Source organism: Chelonia mydas, chromosome 13 (assembly GCF_015237465.2).
Source record: "Chelonia mydas isolate rCheMyd1 chromosome 13, rCheMyd1.pri.v2, whole genome shotgun sequence".
NCBI lineage: Eukaryota > Metazoa > Chordata > Testudines > Cheloniidae > Chelonia > Chelonia mydas.
Window position 1 is genome coordinate 8,795,451 of NC_051253.2, and position 21,926 is coordinate 8,817,376.

General features: G+C 45.3%; 1 protein-coding gene across 2 annotated transcripts in view; it reads right to left on the bottom strand.

Annotated features, from left to right (window-relative positions):
• CDH4 (cadherin 4) overlaps nt 1-21,926 on the bottom strand; it is a 665,459-nt gene that overhangs the window by 10,920 nt on the left and 632,613 nt on the right. For both annotated transcript variants that reach the window (XM_043527024.1, XM_037915875.2), the window contains exons 12-14: nt 13,011-13,244; nt 11,267-11,500; nt 2,577-2,716 (exon numbers count right to left, since the gene is read on the bottom strand). In XM_043527024.1, coding sequence (XP_043382959.1) covers nt 2,577-2,716; nt 11,267-11,500; nt 13,011-13,244 — 608 coding nt within the window. The remainder of the gene's footprint in view (nt 1-2,576; nt 2,717-11,266; nt 11,501-13,010; nt 13,245-21,926) is intronic.

The window sequence follows — 21,926 nt, forward strand, 5'->3', positions numbered from 1 at the left end:
CTCAGTGCCTGGAAATATCATGGAGCAGGTTCACAAGGAAACCATTTTGAAATATTTGGAGGAGAGGAAGGTAAACAGGAACAGTCAACATGGTTTCACCAAGGGCAAGTCATGCCTGACCAACCTGATTGCCTTCTATGACGAGATAACTGGCTCTGTGGATATGGAGAAAGTGGTGGACATGATATACCTTGACTTTAGCAAAGCTTTTGATACGGTCTCCCACAGTATTCTTGCCAGCAAGTAAAGAAGTATGGATTTGATTAATGGACTATAAGGTGGATAGAAAGCTGGCTGGATCATTGGGCTCAACAGGTAGTGATCAATGGCTCGATGTCTAGTTCGCAGCCGGTATCAAGCAGAGTGCCCCAGGGTTCGGTCCTGAGGTTCAACAAGGACAAGTGCACTTAGGACGGAAGAATCCCATGCACTGCTACAGGCTGGGGACTGACTGACCAAGCAGCAGTTCTGCAGAAAAGGACCTGGAGATTACAGTGGATGAGAAGCTGGATATGAATCAACAGTGTGTCCTTGTTGCTCAGAAGGCTAACGGCATATTGGGCTGCATTAGTAGGAGCGTTGCCAGCAGATCGAGAGAAGTGATTATTCCCCTCTATTCGGCACTGGTGAGGCCACACCTGGAGTACTGCATTCAGTTTTGGGCCCCCCACTACAGAAAGGATGTGGACAAATTGGAGAGAGTCCAGCAGAGGGCAACTAAAATGATTAGGGGGCTGGGGCACATCACTTCTGAGGAGAGGCTGAGGGAACTGGGCTTATTTAGTCTGCAGAAGAGAAGAGTGAGGGGGGATTTGATAGCAGCCTTCAACTACCTGAAGGGGGGGTTCCAAAGAGAATGGAGCTAGGCCAGGGGTGGGCAAACTTTTTGGCCTGAGGGCTGCATCGGGTTTCTGAAATTGTGCCTCCCCAAACAGTCAGGCAAACAGTCAGGCCCCCCCACCATCTGACCCCCCCCCCCCCCCGCTTCTTGCCCCCTGATGGCCTCGCCGGGACTCCTGCCCCATCCAACCCCCCCGTTCCCTGATGGCCCCCCGCCCCATCCACCCCTTGCTCTCAGTCCCCTGACCGCCCCCAGATCGCCCACCCCTAACTGCCCCCCGCTGCCCCATCCGACCCCTCCTCTCCTTCCTGACTGCTCCCCTGGGACCGCTGCCCCCATTCAACCCCCTGTTCCTCACCCTCTGACCGCCCCAACCCCTATCCAGCCCCTGACCACCCACCGAACTCCCCTGCCCTCTATCCAACCCCCCCGCTTCCTGAACCCTGCCCTCTTACCACGCTGCCTGGAGCACCGGTGGCTCGCAGCGTGGCTGCAGCAGGACAGGCAGCTGCACCGCGAAGCACAGAGCACTGGGTCAGGCCGGGTTCTGCAGCCACGCCGCCCAGAGCATTGCGCCAGCGGCGAGGTAAGACTGAGGGGGAGGGGGAACAGCAGGGGAGGGGCCGGGATGAGCCTCCCGGGCCAGGAGCTCAGGGGCCGGGCAGGATGGTCCCATGGGCCGGATGTGGCCTCTGAGCTAGGCTGTTCTCAGTGGTGGCAAATGACCGAACAAGGAGCAATGGTCTCAAGTTGCAATGGGGGAGGTCTAGGTTGGATATTAGGGAAAACTATTTCACTAGGAGGGTGGTGAAACACTGGAATGGGTTATCTCCATCCGTAGAGGTTTTTAAGGCCCGGTTTGACAAAGCCCTGGCTGGCATGATTTAGTTGGGGTTGGTCCTGCTTTGAGCAGGGGGTTGGACTAGATGACCTCCTGAGGTCTCTTCCAACCCTAATCTTCTATGATTCTATGAACACGCCACACCATACCGACTCACACACGTGGCTTAACTGCGAAGCAAAGCTTTGCCATTATCAGCTTTGCAATGGAAAAGAAAATCCCCGAACATATTTAGACATTTCTTACAAATTAAGGCCAGAAATTAAGAGAAATGAAAGGCACATTAGAGACTATTAAGGAAATACAGAAAATGCCCAAGGCTCAAGTAAACCCTGGGGCCCTGGGACCCAGGGGAGGGTGGTAGCTGCTATCTGATTTTATGCAGGCATCTAAATGGAAAATACACAATTTTAATTATTGAAATAACAGAAATATTGTTTATATGTTAGTGTCAATATGTTGGTTTATCAAATTTTCCCCAGCAGATAGGCTTATGTGGATAAATGCTGCACCTGTCCCACGTCACTGTCCAACATGCCTGGAAATGTCCCATCCATGGTGCATTGTCCCAGCTACACACAATGGACCAAGTTGCTTCTTATATATGCTCATGCAATACCATTGAAGCCAACAGAGTTGCACAAGCATAAATGAGGAAAGAACTTGAACCTGTGCATATAAATCAATGACCCCCCCCCAGAATAAACTGTAACTTCTAGTACACCTCTGTATCAGCTAATGTAAATCTCGTGGCTACACCCTGGCCAGGATGAGCCTGGCAGCCACTGCTTATCTAAAATATCACACTTGAGAGCAGAATGAAGATTGTGAGGTTTGTAAGATGCAGAGAAACAACTCTGGGCGACCCCAGGCTGAGTGTTCAGCTCTCCTCACCTGGTCTTCCTCTCCACCTCCTTCTTCATCGTATTTCAAAATGTTGTCCCTCACATCATCTTCAGGGTCGATCAGAAGTTGCTTCGTATGCCTCTCCTTTTCCCTGCGTTTCATCCACACCACAAACAGCAAGACCATGGCTGCAACAATGAATGACAGGAGCCAGAGTAGTGAGATTTCACATAGCACACGGACGAACTGCATCGGTTGAAAGGAGCATGTTAAAACACCCTAACCTCTCCCCTTCCCCGCTTCCATAACAAAGAGCTACATCCTGATTTATTCACCCAGAAGCAGCAGAGGTATGTACCATCTCTGTGCTATTAGTTCCATTTTGTTAAGGCCACATTTATAGCAGTGTTAGCGGTTAATGCTGTGGTAAATAGAGCGGGGGGCACGGCTGACTTTTGGGTTTACTGGTAGTTCCGAAAAACGGAAAAGAAAAATCATTATGGGAGGAACAGAAACCCAAACTTTTCAGCATATTTTGTGAATCAAAAATATCAGAAAAATTATATTCCTGGTTGAATGAAATTATTCATTTCAGGTATTTTAAATAAAACCAAAGCAAATGAAGGGCTAAATTCACAAGGTGCAAACCTCTTTTACTCAATAGCCCAGTGGCTAGGGCTTTCTCCTGAGATGTGGGACAGTCAGTTTCAGATGCCAACTCTAGAACAAGGGCTGGAACTCAGGTTTCTCCCTTCCCAGGTGAGTGCCCCAAACACGCTATAGGACGGATATCTTCCAGGCTGTCCTGTTGAAGCTGTTCCACTTTGTATAAGTAATTAAATATCCAGAGGAGCAGGGACTGGCCCCAGGGTCTCCCCCACTCCCCTCACCATAAGTGCCCTCACCGCTGTGTGATAGTATCATTCTTATTCTCTTTCTCTGGCGCTATGACCATTGAAGAATTTTATACAAAATGGAACAGCTTCAGCAAGCCGCTAAAATCAGCACAACAAATGTCACCCAATACCTCAATTGCTAGAATCCTCTGAAAGTTTCAAGGTGTACATTTTAACCAAACAAGCCTGGAATAAATTGCAAATGCAGTAACTTTTAGCATGGATTACAAACCCCAATATGATTGGGGAAGAATACTTACATTCTACTAGTAAGCTTCATGCAATTCTTACCTGTTATTGCATGTTAAGAATATAAAAGGGATGGGGAGGTGTAGATTCCCCCAAAAGCTTTTGCTACCCATATTCCTTTAAGCATGTTGATTGAGGCCAACGCTGGAAGGAGCCACATGCATAATCCAAAAGAAAATGAACAGAAAATGGGAGAACAGTAGCGTTCTCCAAGCATTTATTCTAAAATGCAAGTGACTGCAAGAGCTGAAGGATGAAGGAACAAGGGAAGGGGCATCAAGATGTTAAGAAGCAACCAAGCCACAGTCTAATGCCGAGCACTTTCACGAGTGGGTGATTTTCAGTGGCAGAACAATAATGCCCTTTGAGTTTATAAGACAACACTGCTGTGATCTTTTTTTCCCCCTTAATGATCTGCAATTTACTCAGAAGGGATGTAATGGGGTGGATAACATTAGTCCACATAATTCAATTTGGACGCATTCTCACTCTTTTTATGTGGGGGGGGGAGGGGGAAGGGGGCTTTCTATATTTCCAAAATCACATTAACTAAAGCATTCAGATATGCTTTTTGGTGCCTGCTTGGAGAATGGTTCTAAGGATCTTTCAAATCCTTTCAGGGAGTGGTGCTGGGTTTTGCAGCACAAGGGAGTGCAAGACCAAGTCTGGTAACACAGAGCTAAGTTCTTGAGGCATCAGTTTTTATATACCAGGCTCAGGGCTGGCCCACAACATTTTGGCACCTGAGGCGGGGAGCTCAAATGACGCCCCTATGCCTCCTCACTTGGGCCAAAACATTGAAAGATCTCAATTCTGCCTTCTTCCTGTTCTACTCCTCTCATGGTACTGCTCTGCTACCTACCCTAAAGGAGAACTAACAAATTAAAATGCCTTGTTCAAAAATTTTAAGTAACACTTAACTTTCAAACGCCTGAACAGCAAATGTAACTTTTTTTGTCTGCATAGTAAACACCCATTTTTTCATGTTCTGTGTGTATATATATCTCCTCACTGTATTTTCCACTGAATGCATCCGATGAAGTGAGCTGTAGCTCACGAAAGCTTATGCTCAAATAAATTGGTTAGTCTCTAAGGTGCCACAAGTACTCCTTTTCTTTTTGCGAATACAGACTAACACGGCTGCTACTCTGAAACCTGTCATAGTAAACACTGGCATTTTTATCTGTTTGAATAATCAAAGTGGTGCTTTCCATGCCTTCTTGGTTGCAAAGATTTTCTTCCTGAAGGTCCACAGTCTGGGCCAGCTCATGCCGTTGAGATGGTTGCAAGGCCGACCAGCCTCTCCTGTGTCATTGTGGAGCGTAGATGTAATTTTATTAACTTCAGCTTGGAGAAGCTGCTTTCTCCACTGGCAACTGTTACAGGAAGTGTTAGAAGTATGCGCAGAGAAACAAAAGCATTTGGAAAGAGGGTGGTCATCTTATTTGTGCACGTATATTCCAGAACAGCCTTTGGAGTTGATCCTGCTGAAATGTATCTTGAAAGGGCTTTCAGTTCATCACCTAAATCACTCGCATCAATAGCGCGCATGTCATCATGTGTCCACACTGTCTCTAGTGCCCTGCATTGCTGGTGTAGGTCTTCTTCAGATATAGTGAGGAGTTTGGAAATATCATACAACATCCCAAATATACTGCTGTGTTCCTTGAGTTGCATGAAAAGTTCTTCAACAGACTGTATTGCACAATCTAGCACCTGGTTAAAGAAGTCAACTTCTGTGCATCTAGAGCAGAGAGAATACATGCAGCAGCAGCAGACACAATTTTCTACACTCTGGGTCTTAGTGGCGCCCCCCCACAGTCTGGCACCTAAGGCGGCCGCCTCAGTTTGCCTCATGGTAAGGCCAGCCCTGGCCAGGTTGTAGTTAATCTCCCTGGTTCAGATGCTACAGTGACATAGGAAGGTAAATCATTCTTAAATCACAGGAGGATGTTTGCCACTTAAACAGCGTTACACAAACACGATGCTAGCTTCCAAGCTCTGTAACCTTGTTCTTCAAAGCCCCATCTCCCAGGGGCTGAACTTTCCAAAAAGGCTAACAGAGTGAGACACATTAGCAGCAATAAGGACTCTCCCAGGTCTCCACTAACACTAGGTAATGCAACTCTCTTGTTGTTAGCTTTAAAAAAATGTCATCGTTATTCTAGTTTTTACTTGAATAACTGATATACAGCTGAGAAAAGAACAATCAGATTACGGCTCTGTCGCATTATTTTCACTAGGAAAAAATGTGTTCTTAACTGGTGATAGCTAACGTGCTAACTAGTATGCGGTAAAATCCTAGTGAAGACAAGGCAGCTTGTAGTTTTAACATGAGTTAGCAGACTCAGATACACCCTAGGGTCCCTATAGTCTTTGCCTCACCCGGCTAACTCATATTAAAATCACAGATCACCTTGTCATCACTAAGATTTTACCTCATGTTCTTCCTACATATTAGCTAACTCGCCTTAAGAACACATCTTTTTCCCAAGTGAAGAGACACCTGCAGGGAGAATGCAGGGTTTTCAAATTCTATTTGGAGGATCTAGCTCTCCCCGGGTATTTAGCTGAACAATGGAAATGAACATTTCATATTTTGCTGTGTCTCGCTGTGGTTTTTAAAACATTTTTGCTCCTTGTCTCCTCATGGTGCCTCAGCATCACTTCCCTGAACACAAGAGGGAAAATGAGACAAACTTGGGCTGTGCAGACTCCAAGGGACTTGCAATCAAGGTGAGATATCTGATGTCCTTTCATCTAAAGTGGTTAGGAAGCTTGGAGTTCTTCCTCTTTCTTTTCTTCTGAGTGCTACAGTATTTATACCGAATAAGAATTCACTGAAGTGTATAGAAGAGGACTGGACAACTAATTACTGCCATTGTGTGCCAACGGGCTGCCATCCCTGCCTGCTAGCGAACAGAACTGTTTTCAGATCGTTCTGCATTTCTTTACAGCGTATCCTAGATCTATTCTGGAGTAAAAGAAAAATTTGAAAAAAAGGGTAACTCTTATCTCTCATGTAAAACCTCTTGACTATTTAGCAGATGACTCAAGTCCTTTTCTTGTCATTTTTTTCCCCGTCTCTCACAACAAGCTTCCTGCCTGGCACGCAAAGAAAATATTATAATGGTAGCAGGGTTTTTTTTTTTAATGCTACTTTTCCATCGAGTTTTTGGAAAAACGGTGCCATTAATGCCTTTACAGCTACCTTGAAAAAAAGACCTCAAAGTGTCAATTGCAGACGTCGTGCGTTCTCTCTCTCTCAGTCCTTTTATTCACCCGACAGAATGGGAAGCCGTATTACTGCTGTTAGATCCATTTTAACTCTGCATGTAGTTTTTCTTGAAATCTATTGTCTTCACCCTTCACAATTTTTTATTGCATAGTTCTTTCCTCAGGTGTGTTATCCTGGCAGCTAATACGTCAGGTATGAAGGGAAAAAAACATTGCACCAAGGTAAGAGAAAGAAACTTTCTACCGCTCGCAACCACAGCTAAAACGAATCCTGTGGCACCTTATAGACTAACAGACGTATTGGAGCATAAGCTTTCGTGGGTGAATACCCACTTCGTCGGATTCACCCACAAAAGCTTATGCTCCAATACATCTGTTAGTCTATAAGGCGCCACAGGACTCTTTGCCGCTTTTACAGATCCAGACTAACACGGCTACCCCTCTGATACTTGAAACCACAGCTAGTGTATCCTATTCAGCTAGTCAGTGGCGAATTTAGAGTTAGTGGGGTCCTGTGCGCAGCTTCATTTTCAGCCCCCCACCCCCTCGGGACCCAGCCAAGAAAAAGAACATTCTCTTGTAGTAATGGGAAGTAAATGAAAATAAAGTGAGGTATCTGGATTGGGGCAGGGGGTTGGGGTGTGAGAGGGGTGTGTGGAGGGCAGGCTCTCGGAGAAGTTTAGGTGCAGAGTGCAGGCTCTGGACTGGGGCAGGGGGTTGGGGTACGGGAGAGGGGCAGGGGGGCGGTGCTTATCTCGGGTGACCTGACTCCCAAAGCAAAAGGCACATACACTCCTCTGGCAGCGGCTCCTAGGCGGGGTGGGCCAGGGCGGTCTCTGTGTGCCGCTGCCCGCAGGCACCGCCCCTGCAGGCGCTGCCCCCACAGCCAACGGGAGCTGTGGAGTCCGCAGGAACATGCTGGCCGCTTCCGGGAGTGAAGTGGCCTTGAGGAAGGAAGGGAGGCAGAGTGGGCAGGGAGCTGCCTTAGCCCTGCTGCTGGCACATCTCTGTACACCCCTTGGAGGGAGGGGGGCAGCGGATCTCCATGCACTGCCTGGGACAGGGGCAGCGCATGGAGCCGCCTCCCTCCTCCTCCTGCCCCGGCCCCACCAGGGGCGTGCAGAGACATGCCAGCAGCCGGCTGCTTCTGGGAGCAGTGTGGGACCACCGGCCATGGCATGCAGGCAACCTGCCTGCCTGAGCCCTGCTGCGGATATTTGTCCTGCATTTTGGGGGCCCCCCACATCATTGGGTGCCCTGTGCCACCGCACAGTTTTGTTCATGGTAAATCCGCTCCTGCAGCTAGTGTATCCTATTGCTTGGTCTGCCTTATAAAGCCTGACCTGTCTGACTCCAGAATGGAATTACGGCGCAAAAAAATCACATGTGCCTTTTCCCACACCATCGTTCAGAGGCCACAGCGTAAAATATATCTTTAAAAATAAAAAGGTGAGACAGTAGGACAATGTAACTGAAAAGCTCTTCTCATCACAAATTACATTTTTCATCCTTGATAGAGGCCTTTGCAGCTCTTGAACATTAAAGAAGTCAATTAGAATGACAATGAATGTAAAAATAAGCTTTTGTAATAAAAACCATAATTTAAAATGGGCTAATGTATCTGACAATGAAAAAGGAATATCTTAAATCAAGTGTCTGTCAGCTGAAGTTAATTTTAGTCAATAGAATTTTCAAGTGTTTAAATCACACTTTCGAGCTGGATTTATACGGGAGGCAGCAAAAGGAAGCCTTGCGGTCTGTTGCTTCTGTTACTTCTGGTGCAAAGTTTTACTATGCTCTCATTCTTTTTTATAAAAAGGAGTACTTGTGGCACCTTAGAGACTAACACTAAAGGCCAACATTTCATCTGATGGGGCTTAAATCGGGCCTGCCTACGCACACACATCACGCAACTGCGAAAACCACACCTGCTTATTACAACGCACAATCACGCTGCACACGGTGGCACTGTGCCTGGACACACCACTGCCTTCACTATGTGCAAATGCAGGGGTAGCTCCCCCAGGACTTGCAGCTTATGTTTATGTTGGAAGAGGTGGCCATAAAAAAGCATTAAAAATGTAGATGTAGGGACCAGATAACCCTTTGTACCCTGTGTAGATAGTAAGGCACAGATTTTCAGAGATGAGTGTGACAAATGTGCATCACATTTTATTCTACAACTACCACACTTTCATGAGACTTTTCCCCATGCCCACGTGGACAGTTAGCTGCGTAGCTGGGCATGTGCAGATGCAAATCCCCTGCTTTAATGCTCCACCTTAACATTTGCATGTATAAATTATATATACAACTGTGTGCTCCCATCATTGAAACTCAAGCCCTAGAGGGTTGAGTGTATGGCCAATGGTATCCCACTCTCCTAATGTACCATAGCATATATATATTAGGCAGCATTCACAGCATCAGTTGCTCTGCCTGCTCTCCATTTAAACACATTGGGGGTAAATATTAAGCGTGATTTAGCACCAGAACTCCCATTAACTTTAATGGGAGTCCCACAGTTTCATCCTGTGTTTCCTGATGAATATTTACCTCATCGTACATTTCAGTGCTTCTTTTTATCCGTCCCTACTGTGCCAACTCCTGCTTGAAGTTATAATGATATCATTTTTATTTTTAAATGTGTATACATTCAGTTAATGTTAGTGCTCAAGAATGACGGTGCTGCTAGAAACAGGGCATCTTCCCCTTAAACCACCATGATACAGCCTCTCTCAACTCTTTCAGCAAGCCTGTGAATAGCAAATGCTTCTTGCTGACAGTATGAAACTGTGCTCAGATACTACAATGGTAAGGGCTGTTCGAGAACCTGAATTAGAAGAGAACACAATGACAGAACTCTATTTTTACCATTCCTAGAACCATCCATAAAAACTATAACTTTGCAAATGAATGAAGTTGGTTAGCTTGCATGAGAAGTAAATGATAGTAGACAGAAATCAAGATTTCTACAGGTATTTAGGTGTTGCTTCATTCAGCCTAACTGAGTTAGGTGCCTAAGTCTCATTTTCAAAAGTGATTTAGGCACTTAGGAGCCTCTCACTGAAAGACAGTGGGACTTCAGCTTTTGAAAATGAGATTTAGTCTCCTAAATTAGTTAGGTGTTGCAATACTGAATGGCACATACTACCATACTAAATACCTGTAAAATTCTGGGCCAAGTAGTCTAATCTGACTCCCTCTCTCTGTCTCTTGCTCACATTGAATAGCTCTCTCATGCTCACTGTACATTTCTCTTTGCTGCCTGCATCTTTTGCGCAGGTGCTCTGCGGTCTCTCCAGCTATTGGTGGCCTGCCTCTGCTGATGCTCTCTGAGTGCACACCTGTAGGATTGGGTCTGGCTGACAAGACAGATGTTCCCCTGCCTGGTTTGAGAATCTGACTTCAGAGCCCAGGGGGTTTCATCTTGAACCAGGGCTCCGAGAGACTCATTAGCTGGGGAGTGGCATCAGCACTTCAGTGGCTTGCGAATGATGACTGGAGGAATGTTATGTACCTAGCGGTCTTAGGTGCCTCCAGGATTAGGTGGCAGCAGCTTTGAAAATATAAATGACACCTAAATGATGGACGTAGGTGCCTAAAGGGGCAGACAGAGGCCTGAGTATCATTAAGGATCTGGGTCAAAACGTTGTGGGTTAGTGATTCAGACCATTCTGCTTACATTTTAGTGATGGCGGTTTGAATGCAAAAGCATGAATCACCAGCAATCTGGTCTGCACCTTCCACCCTTTGTATGAAGCTGGTATGCATCTTGAAAGATTCAGCATGTAAGAGTGAGACTAGGGAGGAGGCGGGCAGGAAGGGAAGTGGAACACTAACGCTTGTACATCACTCCTAGGTGTACCTCTTTTGCCAACAGCATTTCCAGAAACAATGTCACATAAGGGTAACCTGGCAGAAGGATGGACACAGACGTGTTTTGAGTGGGCTGCTCGGCACCAAATATTTTCTGTTTTGCTCAGGTACCAATTCTCTATAATACATAAATAAATAATAAAGGAATCCAAAGTACAGCATCACATGGACCATGATTCACTGTAAATATTTTGCACAAGAGTTTGCTTCCAACCTGTTGCTTCTCATATTGTTTGATGATGCAGCTGCTAACTTAAAAGGAGACTATGCCACCTTAAATGACAGTCCTGGCTTTATGGCCCATTTTCTTGGCCACAGCTGAATTGTTACAGTGCAGTTAATCAGTCAAATCTCTAGGAGAGAATGGAATTTGGTTGCTCTGTGATCTACCGGGGGGATCTGCTCATAAACCTTCCATTTCAATCAGAATGATTCTGGCTTAAGATTTCTGCACATGTTACCTGCTGCAACACTTACTTAGTAAAATAATGATGCATATCAAGATCGCTATGATGGCACCTGTTCCCAGCCCAGCGGCAGCGACGGCCCCGATGGTAGTGCAGTCTCCATTCTCGTCACATGGACAAACCTTCACTTTAATGATGGAAGTGTTGTACAAGGGAGGGTTCCCTGAATCCGTCACGACAATTGGGACATCATACATGCCAGCCTCCAGATACATTATTCGCAAACTGAGCTGGGCATAGTCACCTGGGGGCAACAGAAACAGACAGACTGACGGCAGCTCTGACAGAGGTGCTAAAAACGGTATTAATATATTGGAAACTCCACTCTCAGATTAGCTCAGTGAAAAAAAGGCTAACCAGGCTACAACACCCTACTCCACATCAGAACCACTTGAGTGCCAGACTGTTTTCCTGAAGTCTTGTTGAATGGTCAGCCTGCCAAGACTAACAGGATGAACAAGATGTGTCACGCATGCTTCATTTCAAAGTAATGCCAGTTCCCTATACTATTAATCCTGCTTGATGTCGTTAGAAAACCAGTGGTCAGTTGCTTGAATTTAAAAACTGATGGCAAGGAACTAGTGAAGCACGTATGATAATGTTGAAAATTGGCTGGCCAGATTTGGGATATCAGTGGTAAAATGCCTTTGCACCTCCCCAGTTCTGGGCTGTAACAGGGTCACTATGCAGGGGCTCTGCTCTTATATTCTCCTGCCCCAATATTTTTGCACAGCCCTATCCAGTCATTTTATTTCTTCCTGCCTTTCCTTCCTATTGCTACACATGTTACGACTGCGAGAGGTGCTGGATTGGCAGGTTAGGAGACTGAGATGATGTCTACACTATGGAGACTACACCAGCATAGGTATGGTGCCGTAGCTATGCCGGCATAACCCATAGTGTAGACACAACCTACACCCATGGAAGGGGTTTTTCTGTCACTGTGCAACAGCACATCCCCAAGCAACAGTGGTTGCATAGACGGAGGCATTCTTCTGTTGACACAGCTGTGTCTACACTGGGGGTTAGGCCAGCAGAGCTATGGCACTGGAGGTGTGTGTGTTTTCTCACACCCTGACCAACTATGTCGCCCTAACTTTTAAGTGTAGACCAAGCCTGAATCCCTCTTTTCAGCCACGGAACAAGCAGCTTTCTCATGCCACCCTGGCAGAGTGTCTCAAACCTGGCCTGAAGGGATCAGCTTTTAAGACAAGAGGGTAGTTCGGTTTCCATGACAAGTCCATTCCTTTCCTTCAACGCTGAAACCGCCAGTAAGTGGGCCAATTAGAGCCAACTGAGGTTGCATGCCACTATTTAAAAATCCTGCACATACTGGTAATCTTCACACTTACCTAGCCCGCCTGGTTCCATGGTAAATTAAAAGGCTGCCTTTAAGCAATTATGGTCAGAGAAATGAACATTGATCGTGATTGTGGCTCATGACAATTACACTGGAACATAAGGAAGACTGATAATAGCTTTTTTCCCCTTGGCCATCACGGATGATTTATACCCAGTTCAGTCCTGATAACTGTTCATAATTATGAACTGCATTAAAAAAGCCAAGTGCCAAAGCTCTTAGAATTATGCTACAGGTCTGATACAAATCATTTCTGATTAGCTATCTTGTCTATAATGCTCGACATAATGTGCTTAAAAAAATCAGACAAAGAAGCAGGGAAGTTTGCAACTGTACGCGGTCCTCATTAGTGCACAGGATTCCAAGTGTCCTCAGGATTGCCTGCCCCATTTACCATTTAGCCTTGTTATGGTCCAGTTCTTCTTGACTGCAGATGGCACACTTGGCAGCTCAAAGACAAAGGGTCCAACATTTGGATCGATGTCAGCATCTGCGGCTGTTATGTTGATGACATTCAGGTTTGGCTTTTCACAGATCTGTGCCTCCTTTGGCAGAAGCTCAGGAGCGTTATCATTGATGTCAATTAGATACATCTGCAGAGTGCCAGTGCCACTTGCTGGGGGGATACCTGAACGGGAGAGGCAGATTCAAACGAGTAACGACAAATACAGCACAAGAAGTGGCATGCACAACGACGCTAATCCCCACGCCCTTGGGAAACCTTACAGCTCCACGTACTAAAGCATGGAGGAGGCCTGAAGGATTTTTTTGTTGTTTCCCCCTTAGATTCCTAGTGATTTCCTTGTCCCTGTGTGAAATCTTACAAGATGTATCATTAAAACCTTCCAAGTTCTCATGAAAAATGCTGTTTTGTTCCATTGAGTAAAACTGAGCTGTTCCATGATTTTACACTAGACCCCATGTTACACAACTCCCATGTTAACTGTGTAGTTACAGTGTGTCCCCATCATACTGGGCAGGCAAGTCATTCAGTAAGAGGGAGGATGAGTTAACAAGAAGGCAGGAGTCCCTAAGGCAAGATATTTGGTATTAACATTATAGCTATTCGTAGTGATTAGTTGGTAGGGGAACAGAGACATTCAGAATTGGGCAAGCCAAAGCTCAGGGTCCAGGTCTCATTTTCTCCCAAGCCCCGAAGTTTGGGAGACAGTCAAATAAATGGTTCTGGGTTCGGTTCAGTTCTCTAGAGAAGGGCTGAATCTGCAATGGTTTCATTCTGCATAACCTGGTTGGTTAGATTTCAGTTTTGCTAAACCATACCCAGAATCTGGGTCTCATTTTATTCAACCCCCAAACCGGTAGGTTGGGGTTGAAACCCCAGCTCCGTTTTACTCAATGGAACAAAACAACATTTTTCATGAGAACTTGGAAGGTTTTAATGATACATCTTGTAAGATTTCACACAGGGACAAGGAAATCACTAGGAAACTTTGAAACAGATAGTTTCAAACCGGTAGGAGGGTGGGGTTGAATAATTTTTACTAATTTCTGTTTGGGAGGAAAGAGGGGGAGGGCTGAAGCAAGATGGGGACGGGGCGGGGATAAGAAAGAAGAAACAGATGTGGGGTCAAAGATGAAAAGAAGTGTAATTCACTGGTCAGGATGTGCTACGTGTCCCCCTCTCTGTCCAATCCACAGATGATATGGTTTTATTATGGCTTTTAGGCAGTCTCTCTGATTGCCAGATGCTGGGACTGGACAACAGGGGATGGATCACTTGATAATTGCCATGTTCTGTTCACTTCCTTTGAAGCATCTGGCACTGGTGGGAGACAGGATACTGGGCTACTGGTCTGACCCAATATGGCCATTCTTATGTTTTTAGTTCAAGCTGGAGAGACACCTGTGTTTAGGTCTCAAGTCCTTGGTTCAATCCCCTGTGTGTTGGTCCAGATGGTCTCTGTCACAAAAACACATTATGATTCTACCCAAACCATGCAAAAATAGATAGTCCCACTAAATATATCCTCCTCCTTTTCAATTCTAAACCTTGTTCCAAGTAGCAGGGGTGCTGTGCATCTTCCTGACACAAAGGTCTCAGTCCTGCAATCCTTACTCAGATGAGTAGTCCCATTGACTTCAGATGAACTGTTTGCCTGAGTAAGGCTAAGTCATGTAAAGTTATCTGGATCAGGCTCTTAGTTTCTGTTTTATTTTTTAAGATTAAAAGCTTAATCTTAATCACCATGTCCTGTGAAATCCTCTGCAAAGGTCTGGTTCTTCTGCTTTCCTAGCCCTGCATGCTTCAATAACCGTCCCTCTAACAAGAAAAACAGCTAGTTCTCTTTTAAATGGTTCAGTGTTTTTCATTTCCCCCCATCCCTGAACTGCAGGCGGTTTTGTTCCAGGCCTCTACACTACTTATTTCCTCTAAGAGCTCTGCCTCGGTAATTTTTTTTAAGCTTATATTTTCAATTCATGGTCCCTTCTTCCTAGTGCTGGCATGAAACAAACTAAAAAAACACCACTTTTCCCATCATTCCACGATGCTTTCTGTTTGTTTAGGACTTCTCTATCAAACAAGTTTAGCCGCTCAAAAAATCAGCTCAAATAAGCTGCTCAAAATGGAAAATGAGCTGACTTCTCTATCAAACAAGTTTAGGACTTCTTCTATCAAACAAGGAATTGCTCCTTGCTTGTTTTTGCTGACTGTGGGGTCTCAAAGACCCTGGTGGAGCCCTGAAAATCCCTCTCCCATGATTCCTTCATTCTCCCTCCCAACCTTTTATCACAGACACCATCCTTTCGCCCATGGAGCTCTCCACAGGCCTCCCTTTAGAACAAACATCCTTAATCAGCCCTGGAGTTTGCTGCAGAAAGATGCAAAGCCCATGGGGCCACAAAGGCTGTACATGCAACAGAGTCGTTGTTAGTATCTTCTGTGGAAAAGCATAGGTGATTTTTCCTGTTTACATGATGCCCAGAATTTAGGACTGACTACAGACTTTACATGGGCTTCTGCACCTTTAGGGACACGTTTTTTAAGGGTCTTTAAAATAAGCTTCCAATACTAGGAGGCAGTAATACAGATGTGACTGAAATAATCTGCATTTGCACATGCAAAACAGATACTTGCAAGTGCATGCACAAACGCTGATTTATGCATGCAAGTGGGTGTCTCGTGCCCATTTACTCATTTAGCAGGTTCTTGATGTCCCTGAAGTGCATTCAGGAGCAACCCCAGGAGAGATTAAAACAATCATAATAATGATTTAAAACAATTTATAGAAATTCCCTTTACCAAAAAACAGATAGTTTCAAATTGTTTCAGCTACTCTATGGGAAAGGGCGGGGAGGTGTTGATGTCCTAAAAGGATCATGGGGCTGAATCCTCAGCTGGTATAAATCAAAACAACTCATTTGACTTCAGTGGAGAATCTGGCTGCCTGGCTTGATCTGAGAGTTAAAATAGAAATGAAGCTGGTATGGAAAAGATTTGGTACTTCTAAACACAAGAGTAGAGGTGACAACTGTCTTTTCCTTTTTCATAGTAATGGGTGCTCTGAAAGGCCTGCTCTAGTTAACAGCATCAAGGCATTGGAAAGCCTGCTTGACACAGGAAGCAGCTTCTGCAGTGAATCAAAAATGTGATGCTTCCCCATTATCATTTCATTGAACCTTTGGAGGGATTTTCTAAAGCACCCATAGATCTGCTGCCTGGTGGGTCTTCTCCATTCAAGAGAGGGCAAATGCCTTTAAAGTGCCCTCCTATGTACAAGGATGTTTCCTTGGGGCCTGTAACACTGAGCTGACCAGTACTGGCGGAAACAAATTAAACTGAATTTATGTGACCTGGTGCTGGGGAACCATCCACCCCCTCTTTATCACGGTGTAATGGCAGACAACCCAAGAGGACCCCCCCACAGAAGCACATGAAACTAGATGGAGCAGAGGGGAGGTTGAAAAGGGAAGCAACTTGAAATAAAAACATTAAACTGATTATGATTTTTTTAAACAGAAGCTGCACTTTTTGCTCCTGTGTGAACAGCTCCTTATTGTAGTTCAGGGAGCAATCATGTCCAACGAGTGGAACAGCTTACTAGTCACATTCAGAAAATATCCAAAAGGGTTTAACAAAACAGAATGTTGTTTCTTCCTTCAAGGAAGGAAAAAAAACCCCAAACCTGCTTTGATAAGTATGTGATGACACAGCACATGGAACTTAGGAAGAAATCTGAAAGGAGTCAGTTAACCTAGACAAAACTTTAGCCATTACCCTAAGCACTCAAACCAGCATTTTAAATAACGGGGTGTTGTTTGTGCACTTTGATGGCTGCAGTAGAACAGCAACAGATTAATTTTTCAGAATGAAGGAACTCATCCAGATTTCAGCTCTCGGAGCTGCTGAATAATGGCTCAAGAGAAGGTGCTGCTGTATGGGCAGCTTTTCTTTATCAGGATTACAGACAGCAAATGAGAGAGCCCCTAATCATGTTCCACCAGTGTCCAACCTGAATTGCTGGGCGGGTGGTGGGAATCCTGGTGGGGGCAGCAGGGAAGAATCATGTCCCTTCCTATAGTGAGGAAGGGTGGTCTTGTGGTTCAGGCACAGGCATGGGACTCAGGAGATCTGGCTTCAATTTCTATCTCTGCCACAGATTTTCTGTGTAACCCTTGGCAAATCCCTTAATCTCTCTGTGGCTAATGATCCTTCCTTTGTCTGTCTCGTCTACTTAGATTTGGGGCATGGACTTTTACAGTGTGAATGTACAGCAGACCTAGCACAATGGGGCCCTGATCTCAGTTGGGCGTTAATATAAATAAATAATAGCCACCACTTTAGCCTCAAGCGTCTGTGGAGCACAAAGGTCACCTGGTGCTCCCTGCTTGCCTGTATGCTAGTCTACAGGGAACCCTCCATGGATCTAGACTCTGTAGTAGGCAGGGGGTGAACGTTAACTGTGGGCTCGCAAAATCCTGCCCCGCTGAGGAACTCTGGTGGTTCTCTTGAAACTGCAGGAGGGAGGCAGGATTTCCTCATTAGTGCATTGATTACCAATGTCAAAGCAGCTCTGCTTGCTCCCCTTGCTATGCCCCAAACTGGCATTACCTGGAGGAGAGCTTGAGAATCAATAAGTGGGGGGGGTTTCTACAGGACAGTGAGCCTCTCTTGTATGAAAGCACTTATGTTTTATCTAGTGGCTTTCAGCCTGAAGGATCCCAACAGGCATTGCAAACCTAAGCTGACATGCAGACCATGTCCCTGATTCAGGATAGCACATAAGCAGTCCCATTTACTTACTCACGTGCTTAAACTTAAGTACATGCTTAAGTGCTTTGCTAGACTGAGGCCAATGTGTGTCTGTCAGCTTAAGTTGGGACCTAGGCTAAAAAGGGTGAACATTTGCTCCTTTTCCCTCTCTTCCAGGGAGTATTGTGAGGCACTGGCTGGCTGCTTCCTACGCTGTCAGCTTCAGAAGGGGCTCTCATGTCAGGCTCTGGGCTCCCGTTCTGTGGGGAACAGGGTGAATCATGCAAGGGGTTCTAGGATTTGTAGTGCAGCTGGAGTGAAGCAGAGGCTGCAGCAGGGAGCAGAGAGCGCTGCTGCCATGATTATGTTAGAGGTGGGGAAGCTATTACTGGGTCCCACAACACCCCATGTGATTAGAGAATTGGCAGCCGTACCTGGCATTCCCCTCAAAGGTACCATTTAGAGGGAACAGTAGCTTGATCCCCTTCCCAAGACCTCAGGGAGATGAGGAGGGGAGTGGAAGCCTAAAGAACTCCCTCCCAGTCAACTTTTAAGGGGGGGGGCAGGAAAGGCAAAATCATTTTGGCTCAGCAGGCCCAGCCAATCTACTGATGGGGGTCGGAGAGATATCAGAGCCACAAATTCTAACCTGGTATTGGGTATTTTAAAGCATGGGATGGGTGCCCAGGCACAGATTCACAAAAGTACTTATTTATACCTGCCTCTGGAAATTTCCACTACATGCATCTGACGAAGTGGGTATTCACCCACGAAAGCTCATGGTCCAATACGTCTGTTAGTCTATAAGGTGCCACAGGACTCTTTGCCGCTTTTACAGATCCAGACTAACACGGCTACCCTCTGATACAAAAGTACTTAGGCACCTAAACCCCAGACTTAGGTGCCTACATCCCAGTTTTAAGTTCCACCTAAGTTTTTGCAGTAAAAAGTTCCCTAGGCACCTCTGTTTCTGACTCCGCTAGGCATCCCGGCACCTATCTCCCTGCCTAAGCCCAAAGCAATTCACAGGAAGATAGGCATACATCACCTAACTCATGTGCAGGGCCCAATCTGATAGGCATGGTCAGAGGCCACATGCTAGATCTGGCCAGGCAAGTTCACACAAAACTGCCAGAGGTAGAGGTTCCCTCATAACTTTTAGCCCAGGGTATGCACCTGGAAGGTTGGTGACCCCTAGTTCAAGTCCCCCCTCCAGCTGGTGAAGAGAAAGGATTTGAACAGGGATCTGCCATCTTTCAGAGGAGCACCATAGCCATAGGGCTATGGGATATTCTAAGGTGGGGCCCCATCCGTCTTTCCTGTTGGACACTTAACAACTCAATGAAGCAGAGGGACTGGTTCTGGGGTCTCCCACATCCTGGGTGAGTTGCTCTAACCACCAGGCTACAGAGTCCTGCTCATGCTTGTGCTATCTCTCTTTCCTGCACCCAAATAACTAAGTGGTTACCCACAGTGGAGCAGGTTACAGAACCATCTGTGGCAGAGAGAGAGAAATGCCTGTAGCCTGGTGATTAGGGCAATCAACCAGGATGTGGGAGACCCAGGAGAGTACCCTAACCATTGGGCTAAAAGTTATGAAGGAGCTCCTCCTTCCCTTTCCCCACCCCCAACCCTCTGGCTTCTTGAAAAAAGAAGCCTAACTCCAAAGAGGGTTCACAGCTGAGCATGGCTAGCAGAACATCAGAAGGGCAATACTGGGTCAGACCAAAGGTCCATCTAGCCCAGTATCCTGTCTTCTGACTGTGGACAATGCCAGGGGTCCCAGAGGGAATGAACAGAACAGGTAATCAAGAGATCCATCCCCTGTCACCCTTTCCCAGCTTCTGGCAAACAGAGGCTACGGACACCATCCCTGCCCATGTTGGCTAATAGCCATTGATGAACCTATCCTCCATGAACTTATCTAGTTCTTTTTTTGAACCCTGTTAATAGTCTTGGCCTTCACAACATCCTCTGGCAAGGAATTCCACAGGTTGACTGTGCATTGTGTGAAAAAATACTTCCTTTTGTTTGTTTTAAATCTGCTGCCTATTAATTTCATTTGGTGACCCCTAGTTCTTGTGTTATGAGGAGTAAATAACACTTCCTTATTTACTTTCTCCACACCAGTCATGATTTTATAGACCTCTATTATATCCCCCCTTAGTTGTCTCTTTTACAAGCTAAAAAGTCCCAGTCTTATTAATCTCTCCTCATATGGCAGCTGTTCCATTCCCCTAATCATTTTTGTTACTCTTTTCTGAACCTTTTCCAATTCCAGTATATCTTTTTTGAGATGGGGCGACCACACCTGCACGCAATATTCAAGATGTGGGCGTACCATCAATTTATATAGAGGTAATATGATATTTTCTGTCTTATTAGCTATCCCTTTCTTAATGATGCCCAACATTCTGTTTGCTTTTTTGATTGCTGCTGAATTCTGCATGGATGTTTTCAGATAAATATCCACAATGACTCCAAGATCTTTCTTGAGTGGTAACAGCTAATTTAGACCCCATCATTTTATATGTATAGTTGGGATTATGTTTTCCAATGTGCATTACTTTGCATTTATCAACATTGAATTTCATCTGCCATTTTGTTGTCACCCAGTGACTTTTGTTGTCACCCAGTTTTGTGAGATCCTTTTGTAGTTCTTCATAGTCTGCTTGGGACTTAACTGTCTTGAGTAGTTTTGTATCATCTGCAAATTTTGCCACCTCACTGTTTACCCCTTTTTCTAGATAATTTATGAATATGTTGAATAGGACTGGTCCCAGTATAGACCACTGGGGGACACCACTTACCTCTCTCCATTCTGAAAACTGACCATTTATTCCTACCCTTTGTTTCATATCTTTTAACCAGTCCACAATCCATGAGAGGACCTTCCCTCTTATCCCATGATAGCTTACTTTTCTTACAAGCCTTTCGTGAGGGACCTTGTCAAAGGCTTTCTGAAAATCTAAGTACACTATATTCACTGGATCCCTCTTGTCCATATGCTTGTTGACCCCTCAAAGAATTCTAGTAGATTGGTGAGGCATGATTTGCCTTTACCAAAACCATGTTGACTTTTCCCCAACAAATTATGTTCATCTATATGTCTGACTGTAGTTTCAACCAGTTTGCCCAGTACTGAAGTCAGGCTTACTGGCCTGTAATTGCCAGGATCACCTCTGGAGCCCTTTGTAAAAATTGGTGTCACATTAGCCATCCTCCAGTCATTTGGTACAGAAGCTGATTTAATGATGTGTTACAAACTACGATTAGTAGTTCTGCAGTTTCACATTTGAGTTCCTTCAGAACTCTTGGGTGAAAAGCATCTGGTCCTGGTGACTTATGATTATTTAGTTTACCAGTGTGCTCCAAAACCTCCCCTAATGACACATCAATCTGGGACAGTACCTCAGATTTGTCACCTAAAAAGAATGGCTCTGGTTTGAGAATCTCCCTCACATCCTCAGCCGTGAAGACCGATAAAAAGAATTCATTTAGTTTCTCCGCAATGGCCTTATCGTCCTTGAGTGCTCCTTTAGCATCTCTATCATCCAGTGGCCCCACTGGTTGTTTAGCAGGCTTCCTGCTTCTGATGTACTTAAATTTTCCACTTTTTTAACACTTTTTGTCTCTCACTGCTTCTTTTCTTTGTTGTTTAGCTACGGTGGCACTTTTTTGGTTCTCTTACTATGTTTTTTAATGTGGGGTATACATTTAAATTGAGCCTCTATTATGGTGTGTTTAAAAAGTTTCCATGCAGCTTGCAGGGATTTTACTTTTGGCACTGTACCTTTTAATTTCTGTTAAACTAACTTCCTTCCTGCTCTTAGGCTCCTAACTCATAGAATCATAGAATAACAGAGTTGGAAGGGACCTCTGGAGGCCATCTAGTCCAACCCCCTGCCCAGAGCAGGACCAATCCCAACTAAATCATCCCAGCCAGGGCTTTGTCAAGCCTGACCTTAAAAACTTCTAAGGAAGGGGATTCCACCACCTCCCTAGGTAAAACATTCCAGTGTTTCACCAGCCTCCTAGTGAAAAAGTTTTTCCTAATATCCAACCTAAATCTCCCCCACTGAAGATTTGGGAGACGGG